We start from the raw sequence: 18,816 nt of genomic DNA on the forward strand, positions 1-18,816 counted from the left end.
CCCCTGTAAAGGATTTAAAAAAAATTTTTTTTAATTGATTTGTTTTTTAAAAAATGAATGACAGCAGAATGCATTACAATTCTTATTATATGTATACAGTACAATTTTTCATATCTCTAGCTATATATAAAGTATGTTGACACTAATTGTGTCTTCACACATGTACTTTGGATAATGATGCCTATCACATTCCACCATCTGTAAAGGATTTTTTTTTTAGCTAATCTGATGTCCCCCATCCCGTGGGCTCCACACCCAGCTTAGAATTAAGGACTGCCCAGTTCTCTGGTTTCGCTGGGAGAGTCAGGAAGCCCAAAGTAGGGAAGGGACTTTCTTCTTCCCATCTAGCCTTCTGGTTTCTCATCTGAAAAATGAGTTTTTCTAGTCTCTCTAGAGCGGAGGCTCCGCACGAAGTCAACTTGAGCTGGTGCTGGTAGGTGAGGCCCCAGTCCTCCCAGGCCCCCTAACTCCTGCCCCGCCTCCCGCCCCCTCCCCGCCCACTGCACCACCCCCTCCCGCCCTGTGCTCTGCCCTCCTGCGCTCTGCCCCGCCCACTGCACCACCCCTCCCGCCCCTGCCCGGTCCCCTCCCGCCCCCTCCCCGCCCACTGCACTACTCCCTCCCGCCCCCTGCTCTGCCCTCCTGCGCCCGGCTCCGCCCCCGCCTGCGCCCTACCCCGTCCTTCTGTGCCCTCCCCGCCCCCTGCACCACCCCTCCCGCCCCCTGCTCTGCCCTCCTTCGCCCCTTCCCACCCCCTCTCGCCCCGCACTCCGCCTTCCCGCCCCTGCCCCGCCCCTCCCACCCTGCGCCCTGTCCCTTCCCGCCCCCTGCTCCGCCCTCTCCCGCGATCTGCTGGGTCTTCCCGCAGTGTCCAGGAGCCTTCTTGTCCCATCCAGAGCCTACGCTCCCGCCAGGAGGCCCGAGCCCTGCTCGCCCAGGGACGCGCACGCCGTGGGGAGCCCGAAAGGCCTGCCGCGACTTGTGTCCACTGGTAACCGCGCCGCCCCCGCGTCGCCGCGCCCTCCGCTGCCTCTCGGGCCACCTTCTGGCTCTCAGACAGCCCTGCTTCCAGGGCCGCGTTGGCCTCCGCGCCCTGGCTGGCCTCTTCCTGGCGCGCGGCAGCCCGGAGGGGGAGGCTTCCCGTGCTCTGCGCTTCCTGGGGGATTTGGCAGCTCTTGATGAGCTCGGAACTGGGAAGATGGCGTGGGCAGATTCTGGGAGCGGGCCTCAGGCCTCCTGAGAGTCGCCTCCTGGGCCCAGACCCTGTCTTGGGCCCCACCTCCCCACCTCCCCACCTCCCGCCCCAGGGGCCTCTGCCCCCAGCACTGAGCGTCCCGCTGCCCCACCGCTTCCTTTGCAGTCTCTTCCGGAGAGCGAGTCCTCAGTTGTACCCCTATCCCGACCCAGCCTTCAGCGCTCCCAGCGACCTTACCAGTTACCCAGGTTATTTTTTCCTGTCTTCAGTCGAATAAGATCCAAGGGAGTCACAGGGAAAATTGTTACAGTAATACACTCCAGCGGCCACTTCGCCCAGCTCCCCAGCTATCAGTCCCAGAACAGTGCTGGATCTTCTTCTTTGGCTAGTGACCCTGGTGGCAGCTGACTCTATCTCTGCACTTCTCCATTACCTTGGACCCTATGATGTGTGCTTCTCTATAGCGTTTCCCTGTTGTCCTGGGAATGCTGCCCCTGAGGTCCTTGGACGTAACTGGGACAGTCCTTGCCCAGGAGGCGCTGGACCTGTCTGATCACCCACAGGTGCAGAGTACAGTCGTCCTCTTTCCTTTGATCCTGGACAGGCTGACTGCCTCCTCTGGCTTGTCTGGTGGCTAGCAGAGCAGACCCTAGTCCCCCAGCGGCTGGGTGCTTTTCCATCCAGGGAAGGGCATCCAAAGAACATAAGTCTTCTGCTGCTCCTGTAACCCTCCCTCCTTCCAATCTTCCCCCATCCTCTAGCATTCTCTCTACTCTGGTCCTATGGAGTGAGCTGGTGAAGCATTCCTGTTACTCCAGGGACTGGGGCAGCTTGTTGGCCCTGACCCTTGCCACAGAATTACAGAAACTCTTGTCTTATTGACGGCACTTCTGCCTTTGCCTCCTGACCCTGTTCCTGTCTTCCAAGGCACTTTGCCTGCTTTGCTGAGTCATCTTAGGTGGCTTTGGAGTTGCTCGATTTCATGTCTTTGACCTGGACTTCTGTGTAGGGCAACCCTATGTCCCTGGTTGCCCGAGAGGGTCTTCGCTTATACCCATTGTGCCAGCACAAAAACCTCTGTCCCTTTCACTTTCAAAACATCTGTGGGTTCAGTGATGGAGACCGTAAACCACATGACTCAGGTGCCAGCAGAGGAGTGGGGCACAGCCCATGCAGAGCAGGTGTCAGAAACACAGTGTTCTAGGCCTGTCCTTCTCTGTCAGTGTTAGCCACACCCTCCTAGAGACAAGAAACTTTGCCCCAGGGCGCAGAGTCCCTTCCAGCCCTGGCAGCACAGAACAATCTAAGTGGTTCCAAGAACTGCTCAGTCAAATTCATCTAGAACCCCTAAATTCACTGCTGTGGTCTTCCCACACCACAAGCCCCTGCCAGCTAGCCAGGGCCCGTGAGCATGTCAGTACTACAACCAGTCTTCTAGGACCAGGCCAAGAGGTCAGCACCAGTCTTCAACTAGGTGACCAGCTGTGCCAGTCTGTGGGGAGCCACTCTGAGTGACCACACCTTCCAGTCCTGAAACAGGAGGCTCTGACCAATCACCACATTTTGTGGTAACTTGGACATTATCCCACTTGGCTAGCAAGGCCAGTCTTCTGAGTAGGTCTATCCCTTGGGCTGAACTACACTCACCTATTCTTTTGTAATCCTACCCCTTTGCCCTGTTGGAGATAGAAGATTCCATGAAAACTCCCTTTGTGTGTCCCCTCTCTTGCTCTACCTTTGGTGTGGCCTTCCTAGGTGTTAGTCAACCTGCTGACAGCAGACATCACAAAGCTAGACTCCACCCCCTGAAACCTGACCCCTTGCCTCATTTGAATGGACCCCCTAAGGTCAGAGGAGCCATCACAGGACCCAAAGGAAAAGGTCTCTCCGTCTCTATTGATTATTTTGTGCAGCCCAGTTCCCCTGGAGTGACCCTGAATGTTTGAGTCATGAGAAATGTGACACCAGTCTGCATGGGATTGAGGGTTTTCTGGAAAGTGAGACTTCCAGGTTTAAAACCAGGTGGGTCCCAGGCCAAGTATGATGAGCAGCTGCCTGTTGTCCATCCTGGCTGCAGGGGGGCTCCCTCCAGGAGCCGCATGATTAAAGAGCCTAATGTATTGATCCTGTGGGCTCCAGGCACGTGAATTTTTTTTAAAGCTCCTTAATTGATCCTGGAGAAGGACCAGGGTTGAGATCCACTAGGTCAAATGCAGCATCTCTAAATAGCTTTGGAAGGTGGAGGTTTCTGAGCAGAAGCAGACCTACTTGTTCTTCCCGAGGGGGCTATAAAAATGGCAGTTGCCTCTATTGCTGTCCCTGGCCCCACTCCAAGGCTGGCCTTTCCACGGTGACTGGGCTTACTTCTTTTCCAGCTTGCTTCCCTACCTCCTCACCAAGGTAGCAGTCTGTGAAATGCATCCCTTTGGAGGGGTCATGACTCGGCCTGTGCCAGGTGAAGCTGGCAGGGGACTCAGGAAGGCTCCTGTCTCCAGCCTGGACTGCAGCCTGGCCCGTGGTGGTCCATGGGCCAGCTGGAGGGGCTGGGTGCTGCGCCTCGCCTGTGGGGTGCTGGGTGCTGGAGGACCAGGTGCCACCGTGGTGTCCCCTCTGCAGCCCCCAGGATCATGTGGTACATCAGCACCCGGGGGCTGGCCCCACGGGTTGACTTTGAAGGAGCCCTCTTCTCTGGCTATGCACCTGATGGTGGCCTCTATGTGCCCGAGGAGCTCCCACAGCTGGACAGAGAGACCCTGCGGCAGTGGCGCTCACTCTCCTATCCTAGCCTGGTGAAGGAGCTGTGCTCGCTCTTCATTGGTCCTGAGCTCATTCCAAGGGACGACTTGAATGGTGAGCACCCCACCCCAGCTCTGCCCACCAAGAGCTGGGAATCCACCACCCACCTGCCAGAAAGCCTCTGGGCACATTTCCCAGACTTCAAAGTGCTCGAGAGCCTGGGGAGCTGGAGAAGAGGTGACATGCTCCCCCACGGTGCGCCCACCTTTGCAGGTCTGATCGACCGCGCCTTCAGCAGATTCTGCCACGAGGACGTGGTCCACCTGTGCAGGCTGGTGCAGGGGCTGAATGTCCTGGAACTCTGGCACGGGGTCACGCGTGCCTTTAAGGACCTGTCCCTGAGCTGCACAGCGCAGTTCCTGCAGTACTTCCTGGAGAAGAGGGACAAGCACATCACCGTGGTCGTAGGTACATGTCCTGGGTGTGAGGGGTGTAGCCTGAGTGTCCCCAATGTGCACTGTCCACCTGCAGGGTGCCCTCCACTGGCTCCTCTGGAGCAAGGTCCTTAACCCTTTTATGTGCCACGGACCCCTTAGGGTCTGGTAGAGGCTGAGGATGCTTCTCAGGAAAGTATCTTTAAATACACAGAACACTTCAGGTGTGTGGTTTCACGCTGTCCGAGGTCCTGAGCTTCCTCCACAGTCCACAGACTGGGGCTAAGTGCGGAATTCCTGTCCAGCAAGGGTTGGAGAGTGGTAGTTGCTGCATTTGGCAGCCATGCTCCAAGGGCCACTTCTTCCCATTCCCCTATTTTAAAGGGAAGGGCCGCCCTTCTTGTCATCCAGGCACATCTGGGGACACTGGGAGTGCTGCCATTGAGAGTGTTCTAGAGGCTAAGAATGTGGACATCATCGTTCTGCTGCCCAAAGGCCGCTGCTCGAGGATTCAGGAGCTCCAGATGACAACGGTGCTGAGGGAGAACGTCCACGTGTTTGAAGGTGGGTACTGTGCAGAGGCTGGGGCAGTGTCCTTCCTTCTCTTCTTTCTCTCCCCTTTTCTGCTCTCAGTGGTCATATTTTGAGGTTGGAGCTCTGCCTTGGTTTATCTCTGGGGAAGCTCCTGGCTGCCCACTCTCCTAAATTGACAGAGTGACCACACCAGGAACCCCCAGGAACAGCACTGTGTAGGAAGCGCAGGCTCAAAACCACCCTTCCCCAGAAAACACCACCACTGTGCTGGCTCAGCCCACTGTGTCATGTGTAGAAGGCCATGCAGCGACTGGGCTCCTGTCCTCGGGCCCTGAAGTTCAGAGGGCAGCAATGTGTTGGATAGCTAAGGGTACAGGTCACTGCGTGTTGGCAGTTCATGCCCTCCTGCCAGCAGAGGCAACGCAGCTGACCTGGCTTAGCAGGTCCCAGTACTCAGGACAAATGGCTACCCATCACTAGTTACCTATAGCTAGCCACACAAGGAGGCCACCTCCTGAGGATATAGCACTGTCGCAGCTGGAGAGAGGAGAGAACCGTGTGTTTTCAAGTTAGACTGTCGGTTCTGAACACGTCTGATGACTGCAGAGCCTGAGAGTGGAGAGGATGGGAGACTGGGTGGGGCCGTACCTGGTCTTTCTCCCTCACACCCAGCTCATACTGGGGCGCCCCCAGGTGGGAGCAGGGAGATGAGCAGCAGGGGTCGTGGTTGGGGTTTTGTATACCAAGACTTTGGGCACATTGCTCTTTCACCTGAGGTGTCAGCAGCAGCACTGGAGTAACAGAGTGTTCCTTCTACAGCGGTGGGTTCCCAGTGTGGCCCTTGAGGCTGCTGGCTCCTGGTGTGGCCCTCAAGGCTGTTCTCATGTAACACCAGCTTTGTGGAGCAGACTCCCCTGGGGAGGAGCCTGCATGTCCTTCCCCTGTCTATTCCAGAGCAAACAAAAAGCCCCTGCTCTTCTACTGGGCAAGTGCAGGCACGCCTCAGTGTGCAGTCCCCAGATTAGCTGATGCGGTGTTGGCAGACCTTCCACCTCAGCTCTGGTAGTTGAGGGAGAATGTCCACGTGTTTGAAGGTGGGTGCTGTGCAGAGTCTGGGGCACAGCACCCATGTTTGGCTACATTTTACTGTAGTCACCACAGGACTTTAATACCCGGGATTCAGGCAGCAGAGGTCCTGGTCACCTCCAGCCTTGCGAGCTGTGGGTTTAGGATGCCTTCCCTGGCGGCCTCTGTGCCCCTGTCCCGCCACCTACTTCTTTCTTTTCTGTACATAGGCATCTGAGGGCTTTCAGCTCAGGGCCGGATGGGAACGTGTCCTCCACCTGTGGCTGTAGGTGGGGCCGTGGGAAGTAGTGGTAGCCATGTGTGGACAGTAGTGCAGCATGTTGTATACCCCAGTTGGGGTTGGATTTGTATGTATATGTGCTGAGCTTCTGGAAACAAGGCAGCAGACTTTGGAGAAATTTTTGTTTACGGCAGCGTGTTGGCCTCCTCCCTCCCTCCCTTCCTGGAACCTGCTGGCTGGAAGGGGGGGGGGGTGCTGCGTCCTTTCAAAAATAGTGGCAAATGTGTGTTTTCCTGTCGACCAGTGGTCTCAGGGGAGGGAGAGTGGACAACAGGACTGTCGAATGTGGACACTGATTCAGCTCACAGGCTTGTTGATTTCCATGTAAGTGTGCAATTTTTAAGCACAGAATAATCAGCAAGCACTAGATATTTACTGGTTATATTATTTGGGGTGCTTTTGGTTGAAAGTGACAGAAAATCCAGCTCAGATCAGCTGAAACAAGAATAATTTCCTCCTCCCGTGACTGGGCATCCAGAGGTAGGCTGGGCTCGGTCTTGGGCCCTTCAGGAATCCAAGCTCTTCCTCTTCTGCTCTGCCTTCCCCAGTCCTGAGCTCTCCTGGTCCTGTGTGGTGACTTGTGGTGGCCAGGTCTCCTCCTCACAAGCGGCAAATCCTTCCCACAACTGAGCAGACATCCCTCATCTCTCATTGCCCACCTCTGAGCTGGACCCTGACTCCATGGAAGGCCAGGCTCCAACAGCTTGGTCCTGGCCAAGGACTGGGACCACCGTGTTTAGCGAGGCTGACTGGGGCTCACGCCCAATCCCAAGCGTCAGTACTGCTGTCAGTGGCAAGGGGAGAACAGCTCACGACCCTGAAGCCTGTGCTGCTGTTTCCCCAGTAAAATCCACCCCTCTCCTCCCAGCGTGGGTCCAGTGCAGAAATGGACCCTGGCATCAGCTGAGAATTGGTACTGGTGCACTGCTAGTCCAGCTGGATAGGGGGGTGTGCGTCCAGCTAATGGGCAGCTAACTGCTAAGTCTGCTCAGTAATGTGCCCATGAAGGCTGATGACCCACCCTGCTACAGGGAAGAGGGGTCGGCCACAAGAGCTCACCTGACGTTAGGCGCGGGGAGCAGGGCACCTACATGTGAGCTGAGTGACAGCAGGTCATGGGTGTGCCGTGGCCAGCCCAGCCCCAGAGAGCTGTGGGGCAGAGGGCCAGCCCCTCACTGTCCCCCAGGGAGCAATCCTCCCGCGGGGAACAAGAGTGGGGAGTGGGCCTGGAGTGCAGGGAGGGTCCTCCCCCATCCCGAGATTGGCCCTGAGTCTTATCTCCTGTGGCAGTGGGAATGCTGGAAGGGGTTCTGGTGTCGCGTTCTGGTCTCTTGAGTGAGTGGATTTCAGGAACAGAACAGGAGATGCTGTTTCTCTCCTGGGTCTTCACGCCAAGGCTAAGCCCCATGAAGATCAAGAACCGAGCTGAGCAAGGTGACCTAAGGAGGTCCGGGGCTTCCTCAGCTCCTGAGTGCCTGCCTCTCCTGCAGTGGAAGGGAACAGTGACCAGCTGGACGTGCCCATCAAGGCCGTGTTTGCCGACCTGCCTTTTGTGGAGAAGCACAACCTGATGAGCCTGAATTCCGTCAACTGGTCGCGGGTCCTTGTGCAGATGGCCCACTACTTCTTCGCCTACTTCCGCTGTGCGCCCTCCTTGGATGGGTGTCCCCTGCCCACCGTGGAGGTGGTGGTGCCAACAGGGGCTGCTGGGAACCTTGCAGGTAAGGAGGCTTCTTGTGCAGATGGGCTTTCAGAAGAGCCTCCATGGTCCCGCCTTCAGGAGTTGTGGCTGGGAAGGCGCCGGAGGGAGGAGTTCTCCTCTCAGCCCCTCCCCTGCGCTGCCTTCCTGGGGACAGTGTGGGCTTGCTGTGGAGGGAGGGTGAGGGCCCATTCCTGGGCTCCAGAGCCTGACCCAGTGTACTCAGCAGGGTGTGGAGATGCGAGGCCAAGGGTCAGCTGCCCAGCATGTGGCAGTACCCTCCCCCAGAAGTAGTGGCCTTGCTCCAGCAGGGCCAGCTTCTGCTGAGGCAGCAAGCAGCTCTGTGGCACAGCATGTCCCTGCTGCTGGGCACACAGCCCAGGTGCCATGGGAGGATCTCCCTGCTGCTGGGCACATAGCCCAGGTGCCCAGGAAGATGCCCCACTGCTGGGCACACAGACCAGGTTCCCAGGAGGATGTCTCCACTGCTAGGCATAGAGCCTAGGTGCCCAGGAGGATGTCCTCGCTGCTGGGCACACAGACCAGGTGCACAGAGGCAGCCTGTGGACCTAGGATGGCTCCGTTCTGCCCAGTACCAGTGGCATGGGCGTGGGGTGATCCCTGGGTTCAGGGGTTGGAATGCCTATCGTCTCTGAGGACTCCTGTGAGTGGCAGGTGAGATCCGTGTGCCCTGGAACCTTGTAAGGGGAAGTGCTGCCCAACCGGGTGGCGTCTCAGTCCACTGTGCGCACGGGGTGTTGCTCAGGATGCTCACAGCCCTTTTATAAAACGGTGTAGTGTTTACACATAGCCTGAGCACACCCTCCTGAAGACGTAGGTCTCCTCTAGATGACGACTGATGACATCTAATACAGTATATGCAATGTAGTGTAGCTGAGCACAGAGGCGCACATCTGTAGGCATGAGGATTCCAAGTTCAAAGCCAGCCTCAGCAATTTAGTGAGGCTGTAAGCAACTCAGTGAGACCCTACCCTTAAATTAAAAAATAAGTAAATAAAATGTGCTGGGGCTGTGGCTCAGTGGTTAAATGTCCCTGGGTTCAATCCCTGGTACAAAAAAAAAAAAAAAAAAAAAACCTAAAAAACTGTGTAAATAGTTGTACAGTTTAGGGAATAATCATAAGAAAAAGTCTCCACATCTTTGGTGCAGTTGCAGTTTTGGGGGGGTACTGCGGATTGAACTCAGGGGCACTCAACCACTGAGCCACATCCCCAGCCCGATTTTGTATTTTATTTAGAGACAGGGTCTCACTGAGTTGCTTAGCACTTCACCATTGCTGATGCTGGCTTTGAACTCATGATCCTCTTGCCTCAGCCTCCCCAGCTGCTGGGATTATAGGCATGTGCCACTGTGCCTGGCTCAGATGCAGTTTTTAAAAAATACTTTTGACGGTGTTTGAGTCTGCAGATGTGGAGTCCTCAGATGCAGGTGCTGACCAGAGTACTGCTGTTTCTGTAACTGTGTGTGGCCTTGCTTCTGAGGCCCCCGATGGTTTAGGTGGGACCTAGAAGCCTCTCTGTGGCCAGGAAGCATGGCTTCCTCCACCAAAAGCAGAGAGTATGGTGGGTGGTGACCAGGAGGGTCAGCGGCCTCATCCCCCGGGCCAGAGCCTCCTGCCCTCTCACTGCCCTCCAGGCAGGGATGCACAGACGGGAAGGCCGTGACCAGTGCCACCCTCCTGTGAGAATTTCTTATATTTTCTGGATATAAGTCCCTAATCAGTTATGTGATTTGCAAATATTTTCCCTGTTCCATGAGTTTTCACATTGACAGTGTCCTTTGAACCACAAAATATTTAAGAAGCGTTAAGAATTTCTCAATTTGGGTGAAGCCCAAGTTTTTAAAAAGTTTGTTTTTGTTTCTAAAAACTTGCTCTCTGTCTCACTTCAAGCTGGGTGCACTGCTCAGAAGATGGGCCTGCCCATCCGCCTGGTGGCCGTGGTGAACCACAATGACATCATCCACAGGGCCATCCGGCAGGGGGACTTTTCTCTGTCTGAGGCCGTCAGACCATCCTTGGCATCTGCAATGGACATTCAGGTGGGTGTGAGGCGGGGAGAGCAGGTCCTGCCCAGGCATTGGCTGATGGGGCTGCTGGGGTGGATGGCTGGCCTGGCCTGGGACCCTGACCTCTGTCTGCCCAGATGCCCTACAACATGGAGAGGATCTTCTGGCTGCTCTCCGGCTCCAACAGCCAGGTGACAAGAGCCCTCATGGAGCAGTTTGAGAGGACCCAAAGTGTGCAGCTACCTAAGGAACTGCACGGCAAGGTCAGTCCCCACGCCACGGAGAGGAGAGGGCGCAGCCATGCCACTGATATGGGGTTAGGAAATTGGGTTCGGGAAATTGGGGTCTTTCAGTCAGCTTTTTCACACTGTGACCAGAAGACCTGACGAGAACGATTTTAGGGGAGGGAAAGTTCCCTTGGGAGCTCATGGTTTCAGAAGTCTCAGTCCACAGGCAGCTGGCTGCACTCCTGGGGCTCAGGTGGGGCCGAACATCATGGTGGAAGAGTGTGGCGGAGGGAAGCGGCTCACCCGGTGATCAGGAGGCAGAGACTCCACTGTCCAGATACAAAGGTGTACCAAAGCCATGCCCAGTGCCCCCTCCTCCAGCCACACCCTCCACTCAGTCACCACTGAGTTCATCCCACTGGGGTTAACTCGCTGGGTCTCAACTGTCACCACCAGTGAACCTCCTTGCACTGTCTCACACCTGAGCTTTTGGGGGACACCTCACATCCAAACTGTCATATGGGGCAAGGGAAGGGGACGCTGATTTTTCGACGGTCTGCTGAGATTGTGGGTTGACTTACTGATCAGATGGGCAGTAGAAGACTGGGCTGGAGCCAGGCAGGGTCCACCTCAAGCCAGCCTGGAGACACTGGCCAGTTTTCAAGACTCTGCCTCAATGACTCGAGACCCCGGCCTCGCATGCCCCATGGGATGCAGGTCAGCTGGTGCCGCGAGGCACTTGGTTGCTGCCTGACAGTGTGGAGTGGACACAGCAAGGGTCATATTTTTATTTTCCAAGGCTGTAAATTCCCAAGGATAGGCACTGCTCCCTGTCTCTTTCCCTCTTAGAGAAGAAGAAACTTCCTTCACTGTAGGAATCCACTTGGAAAGGATCGCTTTTATTTTAATGCAGCTTGGTGATGGTTCTTTGTCTTGTATATAAGTACAGAATTTCTGAAGTTGGCTTGAGTTTTCCCTGAGGGTCCCTCAGGGCTGTGCCTGCCTCCGGGGACCAGGCCTCGGCCTCATGGACAGACAGAGCTACAGTCTGCCCTTTGGCTTGGTGTCCACTTCTCAGCGCTTTCCCCATATCCGAAGAGTCCTTACTAACTACTCGGGTCTTTCTGTTTTTTTCTGGTGCCCCTCACCTCCGGAATCATCCTCTGTCCCTCACCTCTGGAGCCCCTCAGCTCCCTCACTGGTCTCTCACAGACCCTTGTTCTGCAAGGTCAGCGTCCATTTTAAGGGTTGCTCTCAGAACTGGAGATGTTCTGAAGTCTGGGCAGTGCGACACAGATCCCAGGGGCTCTTGTGTCTTTGGCTGCTTTAGATGAGCATTTGGTTCAGGAGTTGACATCCACCTCCCCTCCCCTCACGGAAACCAGATACCCATGAAGACAGAGGCTGTGTCCCCTTTTTGCATTTTCTCCCTGAATGTGTGGGCAGGAGACACTCCATTTGCTGGAATTGTGGCCACCACTCACTTAGTAGAGTGGTGGCTCTACTGGGAGCCAAGGACTGCACCCAGGGCTTGGCCCCCAGAGAAAAATATACCTGTTGGCCTGGGGGCAGGGGTGCCTCAGGCCTGGGTCCATTAAGCACAGCCCAGGGAGGGAGGGAGAAGGAGAGAGGGAGGGAGAGAGGGAGAGGGAGGGAGAGAGGGAGAGGGAGGGAGGGATAGGGAGAGGGAGGAGAGGGAGAAAGGGAGGGAGAGGGAGAGGGAAAGAGGGAGAGGGAGGGAGAGGGAGAGAGGGAGGGAGAGGGAGAGAGGGAGGGAGAGGGAGGGAGGGATAGGGAGAGAGGGAGGAGAGGGAGATAGGGAGGGAGAGGGAGAGAGGGAGGGATAGGGAGAGATGGAAGGAGAGAGAGAGGGAGAGGGGGAGAGGGAGAGAGAGGGAGAGGGAGGGAGGAAGAGAGAGGGAGGGAGGGAGGGAGAGAGGGAAGGGGAGAGGGAGAAGGGGAGGGAGGGAAAGAGGGGGAAGGAGATGGATGGAGAGAGAAAGAGGGAGGGGGAGGGAGGAAGAGAGGGAGGAAGAGGGAGAGAAGGATAGGGAGAGAGGGAGAGAGAGGGGGAGGGAGAGGGAGAGAGGGAGGGATAGGGAGAGATGGAAGGAGAAGAGGGAGAGGGAGGGAGGGAGAGAGAGGGAGAGGGGGAGAGGGAGAGAGAGGGAGAGGGAGGAAGGAAGAGAGGGAGGGAGAGGGAGGGAGAGGGAGAGGGAGGGATAGGGAGAGATGGAAGGAGAGAGAGAGGGAGAGGGAGGGAGGGAGAGAGAGGGAGAGGGAGAGAGAGGGAGAGGGAGGGAGGAAGAGAGGGAGAGGGAGAGAGAGGGAGAGGGAGGGAGGAAGAGAGGGAGGGAGAGGGAGGGAGAGAAGGATAGGGTGAGAGGGAGAGAGAGGGAGAGGGAGAGGGAGGGAGAGGGAGAGATGGAAGGAGAGAGACGGAGAGGGAGGGAGAGAGGGGAAGGAGAGAGAGATAGGGAGAGAGGGAGGAAGGAAGGGAGAGAGGGAGGGAGGAAATCAGCTGCCTCTCTGACTCCTCAGGGAGGTGCCCATGTGAACAGTGTACAGCCCAGGTGGCCTGGCCTAGAGCTGGCCTGGAGCGTGTGCAGGTGTTCACGTGTTATGAGCACGTTATGCATGTGATCAGAGGATGACCACAGACTGAGCACACAGTGGGTGGGGGCACCAAGAAGGGGTCTTCTTTGAGTCCAGGAGGCCCCCTGGAGCCGGGTTGTGCTGAGTGGGGGTGGGGGAGGGTGTCACATCAGAGCTGTGTGTGCCCTGGGCTGAGCCAGGCTGCACATGAGGTGCTGAGTCTATAGCTGCGTCCCAGCTGCCCTTGAACCTTGGCCGAGCTCCCTCCAGGCTGGACAGCTCAAGGCTGGGAGGCTGAGGGCACGCTGGGCCGGCACTCCCTAGAGTCCCTGGTGTCCGTTGTGCTGCATGCGGTGGGGTTCGGTCCTTCTGCCCCGCACCCCCACCCCTGAACCCCCCTCTGGCCCTGGACCCTCCAGCTCTCTGAGGCAGTGACGTCGCAATCGGTATCCGATGAGGCCATTGCCAGGGCCATGGGCCGCTGCTGGGAGGAGAACCGGTACCTGCTGTGCCCTCACTCGGCTGTGGCTGTGAGCTACCACTACCAGCAGATGGACGGGCAGCAGCCCAGGTGTGGCCATGGGGTCTGGGTTTCTGGGCCTTTTGACTTTCAGGGTCCCTGCTCTTCCCCAAGCAGGGCGACAGGATTATGGGGAAGGGGCTTTGGTGGTGTGATGGGTACCTGTGAAACTGTCTGGCTCTGTGGCCTAGAGCAGGAAGGAGGGGATACCCAGGGTGCCAGCAGGGGGCGATGGAGTCTGTGGCAAGGACAGGTTGTTTCAGCTAAGTTTCAGGCTTCCGTCAGTACTGACCCGTCCCTCTTTCCTCCCTGGGCCTCCCTGTTGGGCCCTTCCCCTTCCTTCCTCCTCCTCTGCCTTCGCCTTGCCCACCCTCCTGCTACCCCCCTGCCCCTGCTGCCCACCCTCTACAGCACTCCCAGGTGCTGCCTTGCCCCTGCCTCTGCAGCCAAGTTCCCCGAGGCCGTCTTGGCTGCTGGGCTGACCCCGGAGACCCCAGAGGATATCCTGGCCCTAGAGCACAAGGAGACGCGATGCACCTCCATGCAGAGGGAGGATGACTGGACCTTGATGCTTCGGGATACGGTCGAGCACTTGAGTCAGCGGTGGAGGGGTGGCTCCCCGAGCGCCTCCGCTTAGCCGGCTGGAGTGGCCTCCTCTGGGCCTTGGACCCCAGGGTGCTCCCTGGAGCTACCCTGACACCCTCCTCCTCCTAAAGAGCTAGGGCAGGAGGCTCTCTGGACGCTGCTCAGTGGGTCTGGCACCTGCAGTATGGAGGGTTGAGGTGGGGACCCCAGGGGCCAGAGGCAAGCCTTGGTAGCATGGTGTGCAGACCCAGCCGAGCAGCCTATTGCTTGCACCTCGGGGCCAGGGCAGAGCTGCCTGTGTCACTGAGTTCAGATCCTGTGGCACTGGGAGGAGCTTTAGGCAAACCTGCATCCTGCACCCTCAGAGTTGGCCTCCTGCCCTGCATGCCAGGAGTCTAGGGAAGACAGGCACAGGGTCAACTGCTGCCAGAGGACACTGGTCCCACCCTCAGGGCTGCTGTGACCTGACCCAGTGGGCACCTGGCATTCCGTCAGAACACAGCATCTCCATGGTGCTCCAGGACTGAGGGTGTGAGGGCACCAGCTGCTGGAACAATGGACATGGAGGCCTGGCTTTGGGAGCCCCAGGGAAGGACCGGAGGGCAGGAGGAGACTCCTGCAGAGTGATATGCTTCAAAGCCCACAACGAGACAGTTTCTAGGACTCCAGTCCCACAGTGGCTCTCCTCCCTTTAGGCCTGACAGGCCCTGGCTGAGGCAGCGCCCCGCTGTTCCAGGCCCCTGAAAATGTTTTTGTCTTTGTTTTTGTTTTAAATCAGAGGAGAGCAATGTGGCCAGGCTGGTGGTACACACCTGTAATCCCAGCGGCTAGGGAGGCTGAGGGAGGAGAATCGAGAGTTCCAAGCCAGCCTCAGCTACAGCGAGGCACTGAGCAACTCAGTGAGACCCTGTCTCTAAATAAAATGCACAATAGGGCTGGGATGTGGCTCAGTGGTCAAGCGCCCCTGAGGTCAGTCCTTGGTACCCTCCTCAACAAAAGAGCAATGGTTATTTTTATCCTTCACCAACCCAGTTGTGTAATAGAATTTTATTTTATTATTTTTTTATGTAATAGAATTTTAAATGTTTTTGTAGAGGGAGAAATTCCCCTGGTGGCCCCAAGAGCCCCAGCTACGAGCCATTTGACAGTTTGCAAAAATTGGCTCATGTAATCCAATGATGGCCTGTGCAGTGGGTGCTGCTGTTTCCCCACCTTACAGAGGAGGAAACCCAGGCTCTGAGGGGCGATGGCCGGCCAGGTGGCACCGTGAGGGAGCAGGGGCTGGGCTGGAGCTTGGCTCTGTGGCTTTGAGCTTGTACAGTTTTCATCCCAGAGCCTCCTGGATAGTGCTTGTGTTCTTGTGGGTCTCCCTGTATGTCCTTCCCCGTATGTCCCCTCTGGGGTTTTTCTCCCTCTCCTCTGTGAGTGCTTACAGGCCCTACCCTCAGCCTCACTTCCGTCTCTACCACTTGCTGGTTGTTTGGTCTTGGACAAGTTACCCAACCTCTCTGAGCCCCCTCTCCTTGTTTGTAAAGTGAAGGAATCAAAGTCTGGAAAGTGCTTTACGAAGGGCTCAGCCCCTGGTCAGTGGTGAATGGCCCAAGAGAGGGAACCCCTGTGTCATCGGTATCACTGTAGGTCACCAAGGCTGGTGGCCTGGCTAGCAGGACCACCACTGGCCCAACTGAGGCTCTCAGTCCCCAGATAACCCCAGCAGAGCCCGTGGCTGGGCCAGATCCACCTCCAACCTGTGCCCAGAACACCTGGGCAACCGTGGACTCCTGCAGAGCTGCAGACCCAGGGAAGGCGGCCTCCAGGCAAGAAGACCCCTTCAGAAGGCAGTTGGTAAAAGACACAGGGTGGCTTAAAAGTGCTGGATCCTGCTCATGGTAAGAGGTGCGGCGGCCTCAGAGTTGTGCTCACTCTGGGAGTGTGGAGTGCGTCACCTCGCCTGATCCTCAGGGCAGACCTGCAAGGCCACATGTGGTGACCGCCAGGAGAGGAGCCTGAGGCTCATGGAGGTGAAGGGTTTGTGATCTCCCAGCCAGCCAGTGGGCGCCACCACAGGATGCAGCCTCCCTCCAGCTTCACTTGGCATGAGGGGCCTGCTTTCATTGAAGTGTGTGTGTGTAGATGTGCCTGGTGTGTGTGCATGTGTGTGTGTCTGGTGTGTGTGCATCATGTGAGCTGATGTGCGTGGTGCATGTGCGTGTGTGTGCATGTGTGTGCCTGGTGTGTGTGCATCATGTGAGCTAATGTGCGTGGTGCATGTGCATGTGTGTGCCTGGTGTGTGTGTGATGTGCCTGGTGTATGTGCATGTGCATGCATGGCATGTGTATGTAGATGTGCATGGTGTGCATGTGTGTGCCTAGTGTGTGTGCTTGCGTGTGCATCATGTGTGCTGATGTGCATGGTGCGTGTGCATGTGCATGTGTGTGCCTGGTGTGTGTGATGTGCCTGGTGTATGTGCATAGTGTGTGTGTAGATGTGCCTGGTGTGTGCATGTGTGTGCATGGCATGCGTGTGTCTGGTGTGTGTGGTGTGTGTGCGTGTGCATGGAATGTGTGTAGATGTGCCCGTTGTGTGCATGCATGTGGCATGTGTGTGGATGTGCATGCACAACGTGCAGGGCTGGCTTCATTCCAGGGTCCCTCTAGCCCGCAGATGGCACCTGCTCCCTCAGCCTGCACTTGGTCTTCCCTGCGTCTGGGTCTGCACTTCCGCTTTCTGTAAGGACTTCGGTCCTGTTGGACCAGGGACTACCCTACAGACGTCCACTGGTGCCAGGCAGCTGGGGAGAGGCAAAGCAGGAGGAGGCCTAGCAGCTGCAGGATAGGCTGGAGCTGTCCAGGGCAGAGGACAGGCTCCCGGTGCAGGCGCTGGGTCCCTGCAGCCCCTCTTCCTCCACTCCAGCGCTGGCCGGTTTGGGGTCTCCTTCCCTACCTAAGCACTCCCCAGGGGCCTGCGGAGCACCCCATAAGCCCAGGACCTGACCCCCAAATGTGGCCTCCCCTGAGAGCCTTCATGGGAGCAGATCCAGGAGGAGCTGCCGGGCGGCAGGGCAGGTCCCGGGCTGCTGCTCCAGGGGCCTCCTGGGCTCCACCCTGCTTTTCCTCCACAGCAGGTTGGTCACTGCAGAGGCCTGTCCGACACCAGCATGTGGAGTAAGCCTGGCCCTGTGCATCTCTGCTGCGAGGAGCAGGCCTCCTTCCTTTGGGCAGCTGCTCTGGAGACCAGGCCAGGGCCCGGAACAGGCACCAAGTGGAAAACCCGGCAGGGCTCCATCTTCAGAGCCACCATGAAATCTCTGGAGACTCCCCTGGGCTTGGCCCCTGGGGAGGGTTGCCACTCACATGGGGAGGGTCACCACCCACCTGGGGAAGGTGTCTCCCACCTGGAGAAGGTCACCTCCCACCTGTGGAGGGTCTTCATGACCCACGTCTCCCACCTGGAGAGGGTCGCCACTCACATGGGGAGGGTCTCCACGTACTCAGGGAGGGTCGTTTCCTACTTGGGGAAGGTCATCTCCCACCTGGGGAGGGTCACCACACACAGGGGGAGGGTTACCTCCCACCTGGGGATGGTCCCCTGTCCTCATCTGGCTTGGGTCACTTCTGTCCCTCACGGCTTGCCCATAGGCAGGGACAGCGCTTGCTTGCAAATGGATTTAGGGCATAAGAGTTCAGAGGGTTTGGGGCCCAGCTCTGGGCAGAGCTTCTGCAAACAAAGGTCACTGCGAGGTACCACCTGCTCCCCTGTACAAACATTCCCCCGCCGGTGCCTTTCATGGCCAGAAGAGGGCAGCAGAGGATACGCAAAGTCTTCCTCCCAGCTCAGATGGCCCCTGGCCCACACCTCAGTGCCAGTCTGACTTTGTTCTCTGGGAATTAACCATTGCAAGGGGCCCCCACAGGCCCCCACCCTCTCTCGGTGGTGGGGTTTGAACTTGGCCGCACACATGCTATGTGAGCGCTCTACCACTGAGCCACACCCCCTGCCTCCAGAGATACTGTAAAAATTCATTATTTCTCAAAATTAGTATTGAGACCTCCCTCTTTAAAAAAAAAAATCACAGATGCCTCCAACGTTGTCTTAAGTAGTTTTTGGCTTTGTAATAAAGGTACTGAGATATGGATAAACGTGGAACTCCCTGTGGGCTTTGGATGCTGACAGCTCTTGTGCGGGATGAGCAGAAATCGAATTCCAATCCAGTGTGAACACATCTACAGACAGCATCATGGAAAGCAAGGTCTCTGTCACTGTGTAACACTGGCCGCCTGGAGCCTGGCCTGGGGTCTGATCTTCCTGGGGCTGTTAGCGCCGTTCTCTCCCGTTTAACTTGGGGCTTGGCTTCTGTGCTTTGCCTCTTCTAACCACAGGGGCATGTCCCATCTCAGCCACTGTGATGTCACCAGCTCCACTTGTCCAGCTGTCCTGTGGGTGTCCTATTGCCTCTCCTTCCTGGCTTATGCCTGCTGAGATGGTACTGTTGCTTGTGACTGTTAAATTCACGTTCAAAGGCAGACACTAAAATTGCGTGTTAAGACTTAGTTTTTAGGTGGCAGATGATCCAGAGAATCTCTTTTGGCAGAGAATTCTCAAACAGCAAAAATGTGAGCCTGGAGCCCCTGTGAGAAACTTCTCTCCCAGTCTCTGTTCTTTACAGATGAGCAAACTGGGGCTCAGAGAGGGGAGTGGACAAGGTCACACAACCACGGGCATGGTAGCTGAGGACCCTGGCTCTCAGGCTGCACAGCAATTTCTGCTGTCATCCCCTTGGGCAGCCAGCGTGGACTTGGCCCTGGGAGAGGAACCTGGACACGGACCCTCTGAGGGTCAGCTGTCCCAGCTTGGGCACTTTCTGCAGGTTCCAGCAGCTATTTTCCAAAGCATAGA

General features: G+C 56.9%; 1 protein-coding gene and 1 long non-coding RNA gene across 4 annotated transcripts; one reads left to right on the top strand and one right to left on the bottom strand.

The window, feature by feature from the left end:
- Positions 1-832: 832 nt before the first annotated feature.
- THNSL2 (threonine synthase like 2) lies at positions 833-15,792 on the top strand. Of its 3 annotated transcripts, none has more exons than XM_081265206.1 (9): positions 833-991; positions 3,812-4,045; positions 4,205-4,399; positions 4,750-4,929; positions 7,756-7,986; positions 9,877-10,025; positions 10,130-10,255; positions 13,234-13,385; positions 13,746-15,792. In XM_081265206.1, the coding sequence occupies exons 2-9, from the start codon at positions 3,823-3,825 to the stop codon at positions 13,969-13,971; spliced, it is 1,482 nt and encodes a 493-aa protein (XP_081121332.1). In that variant the 5' UTR covers positions 833-991; positions 3,812-3,822; the 3' UTR covers positions 13,972-15,792. The 3 variants fall into 3 exon arrangements, with proteins under 3 accessions (XP_081121332.1, XP_081121330.1, XP_081121331.1); XM_081265204.1 differs by lacking the exon at positions 833-991 and adding an exon at positions 1,088-1,443; XM_081265205.1 differs by lacking the exon at positions 833-991 and adding an exon at positions 1,420-1,443 and having other exon boundaries at positions 4,777-4,929.
- Positions 15,793-15,948: 156 nt separating this feature from the next.
- Positions 15,949-16,273, bottom strand: LOC308632852. The gene is made up of 2 exons (XR_014018644.1): positions 16,149-16,273; positions 15,949-16,058 (listed from the first exon to the last, which is right to left on the bottom strand). It is a non-coding gene; the product is annotated as an uncharacterized lncRNA (long non-coding RNA).
- Between the last annotated feature and the right edge of the window lie 2,543 nt (positions 16,274-18,816).

The sequence above is a fragment of the Spermophilus citellus genome (assembly GCF_964194105.1).
Source record: "Spermophilus citellus genome assembly, chromosome: 13".
NCBI classification, from domain to species: Eukaryota; Metazoa; Chordata; class Mammalia; order Rodentia; family Sciuridae; genus Spermophilus; species Spermophilus citellus.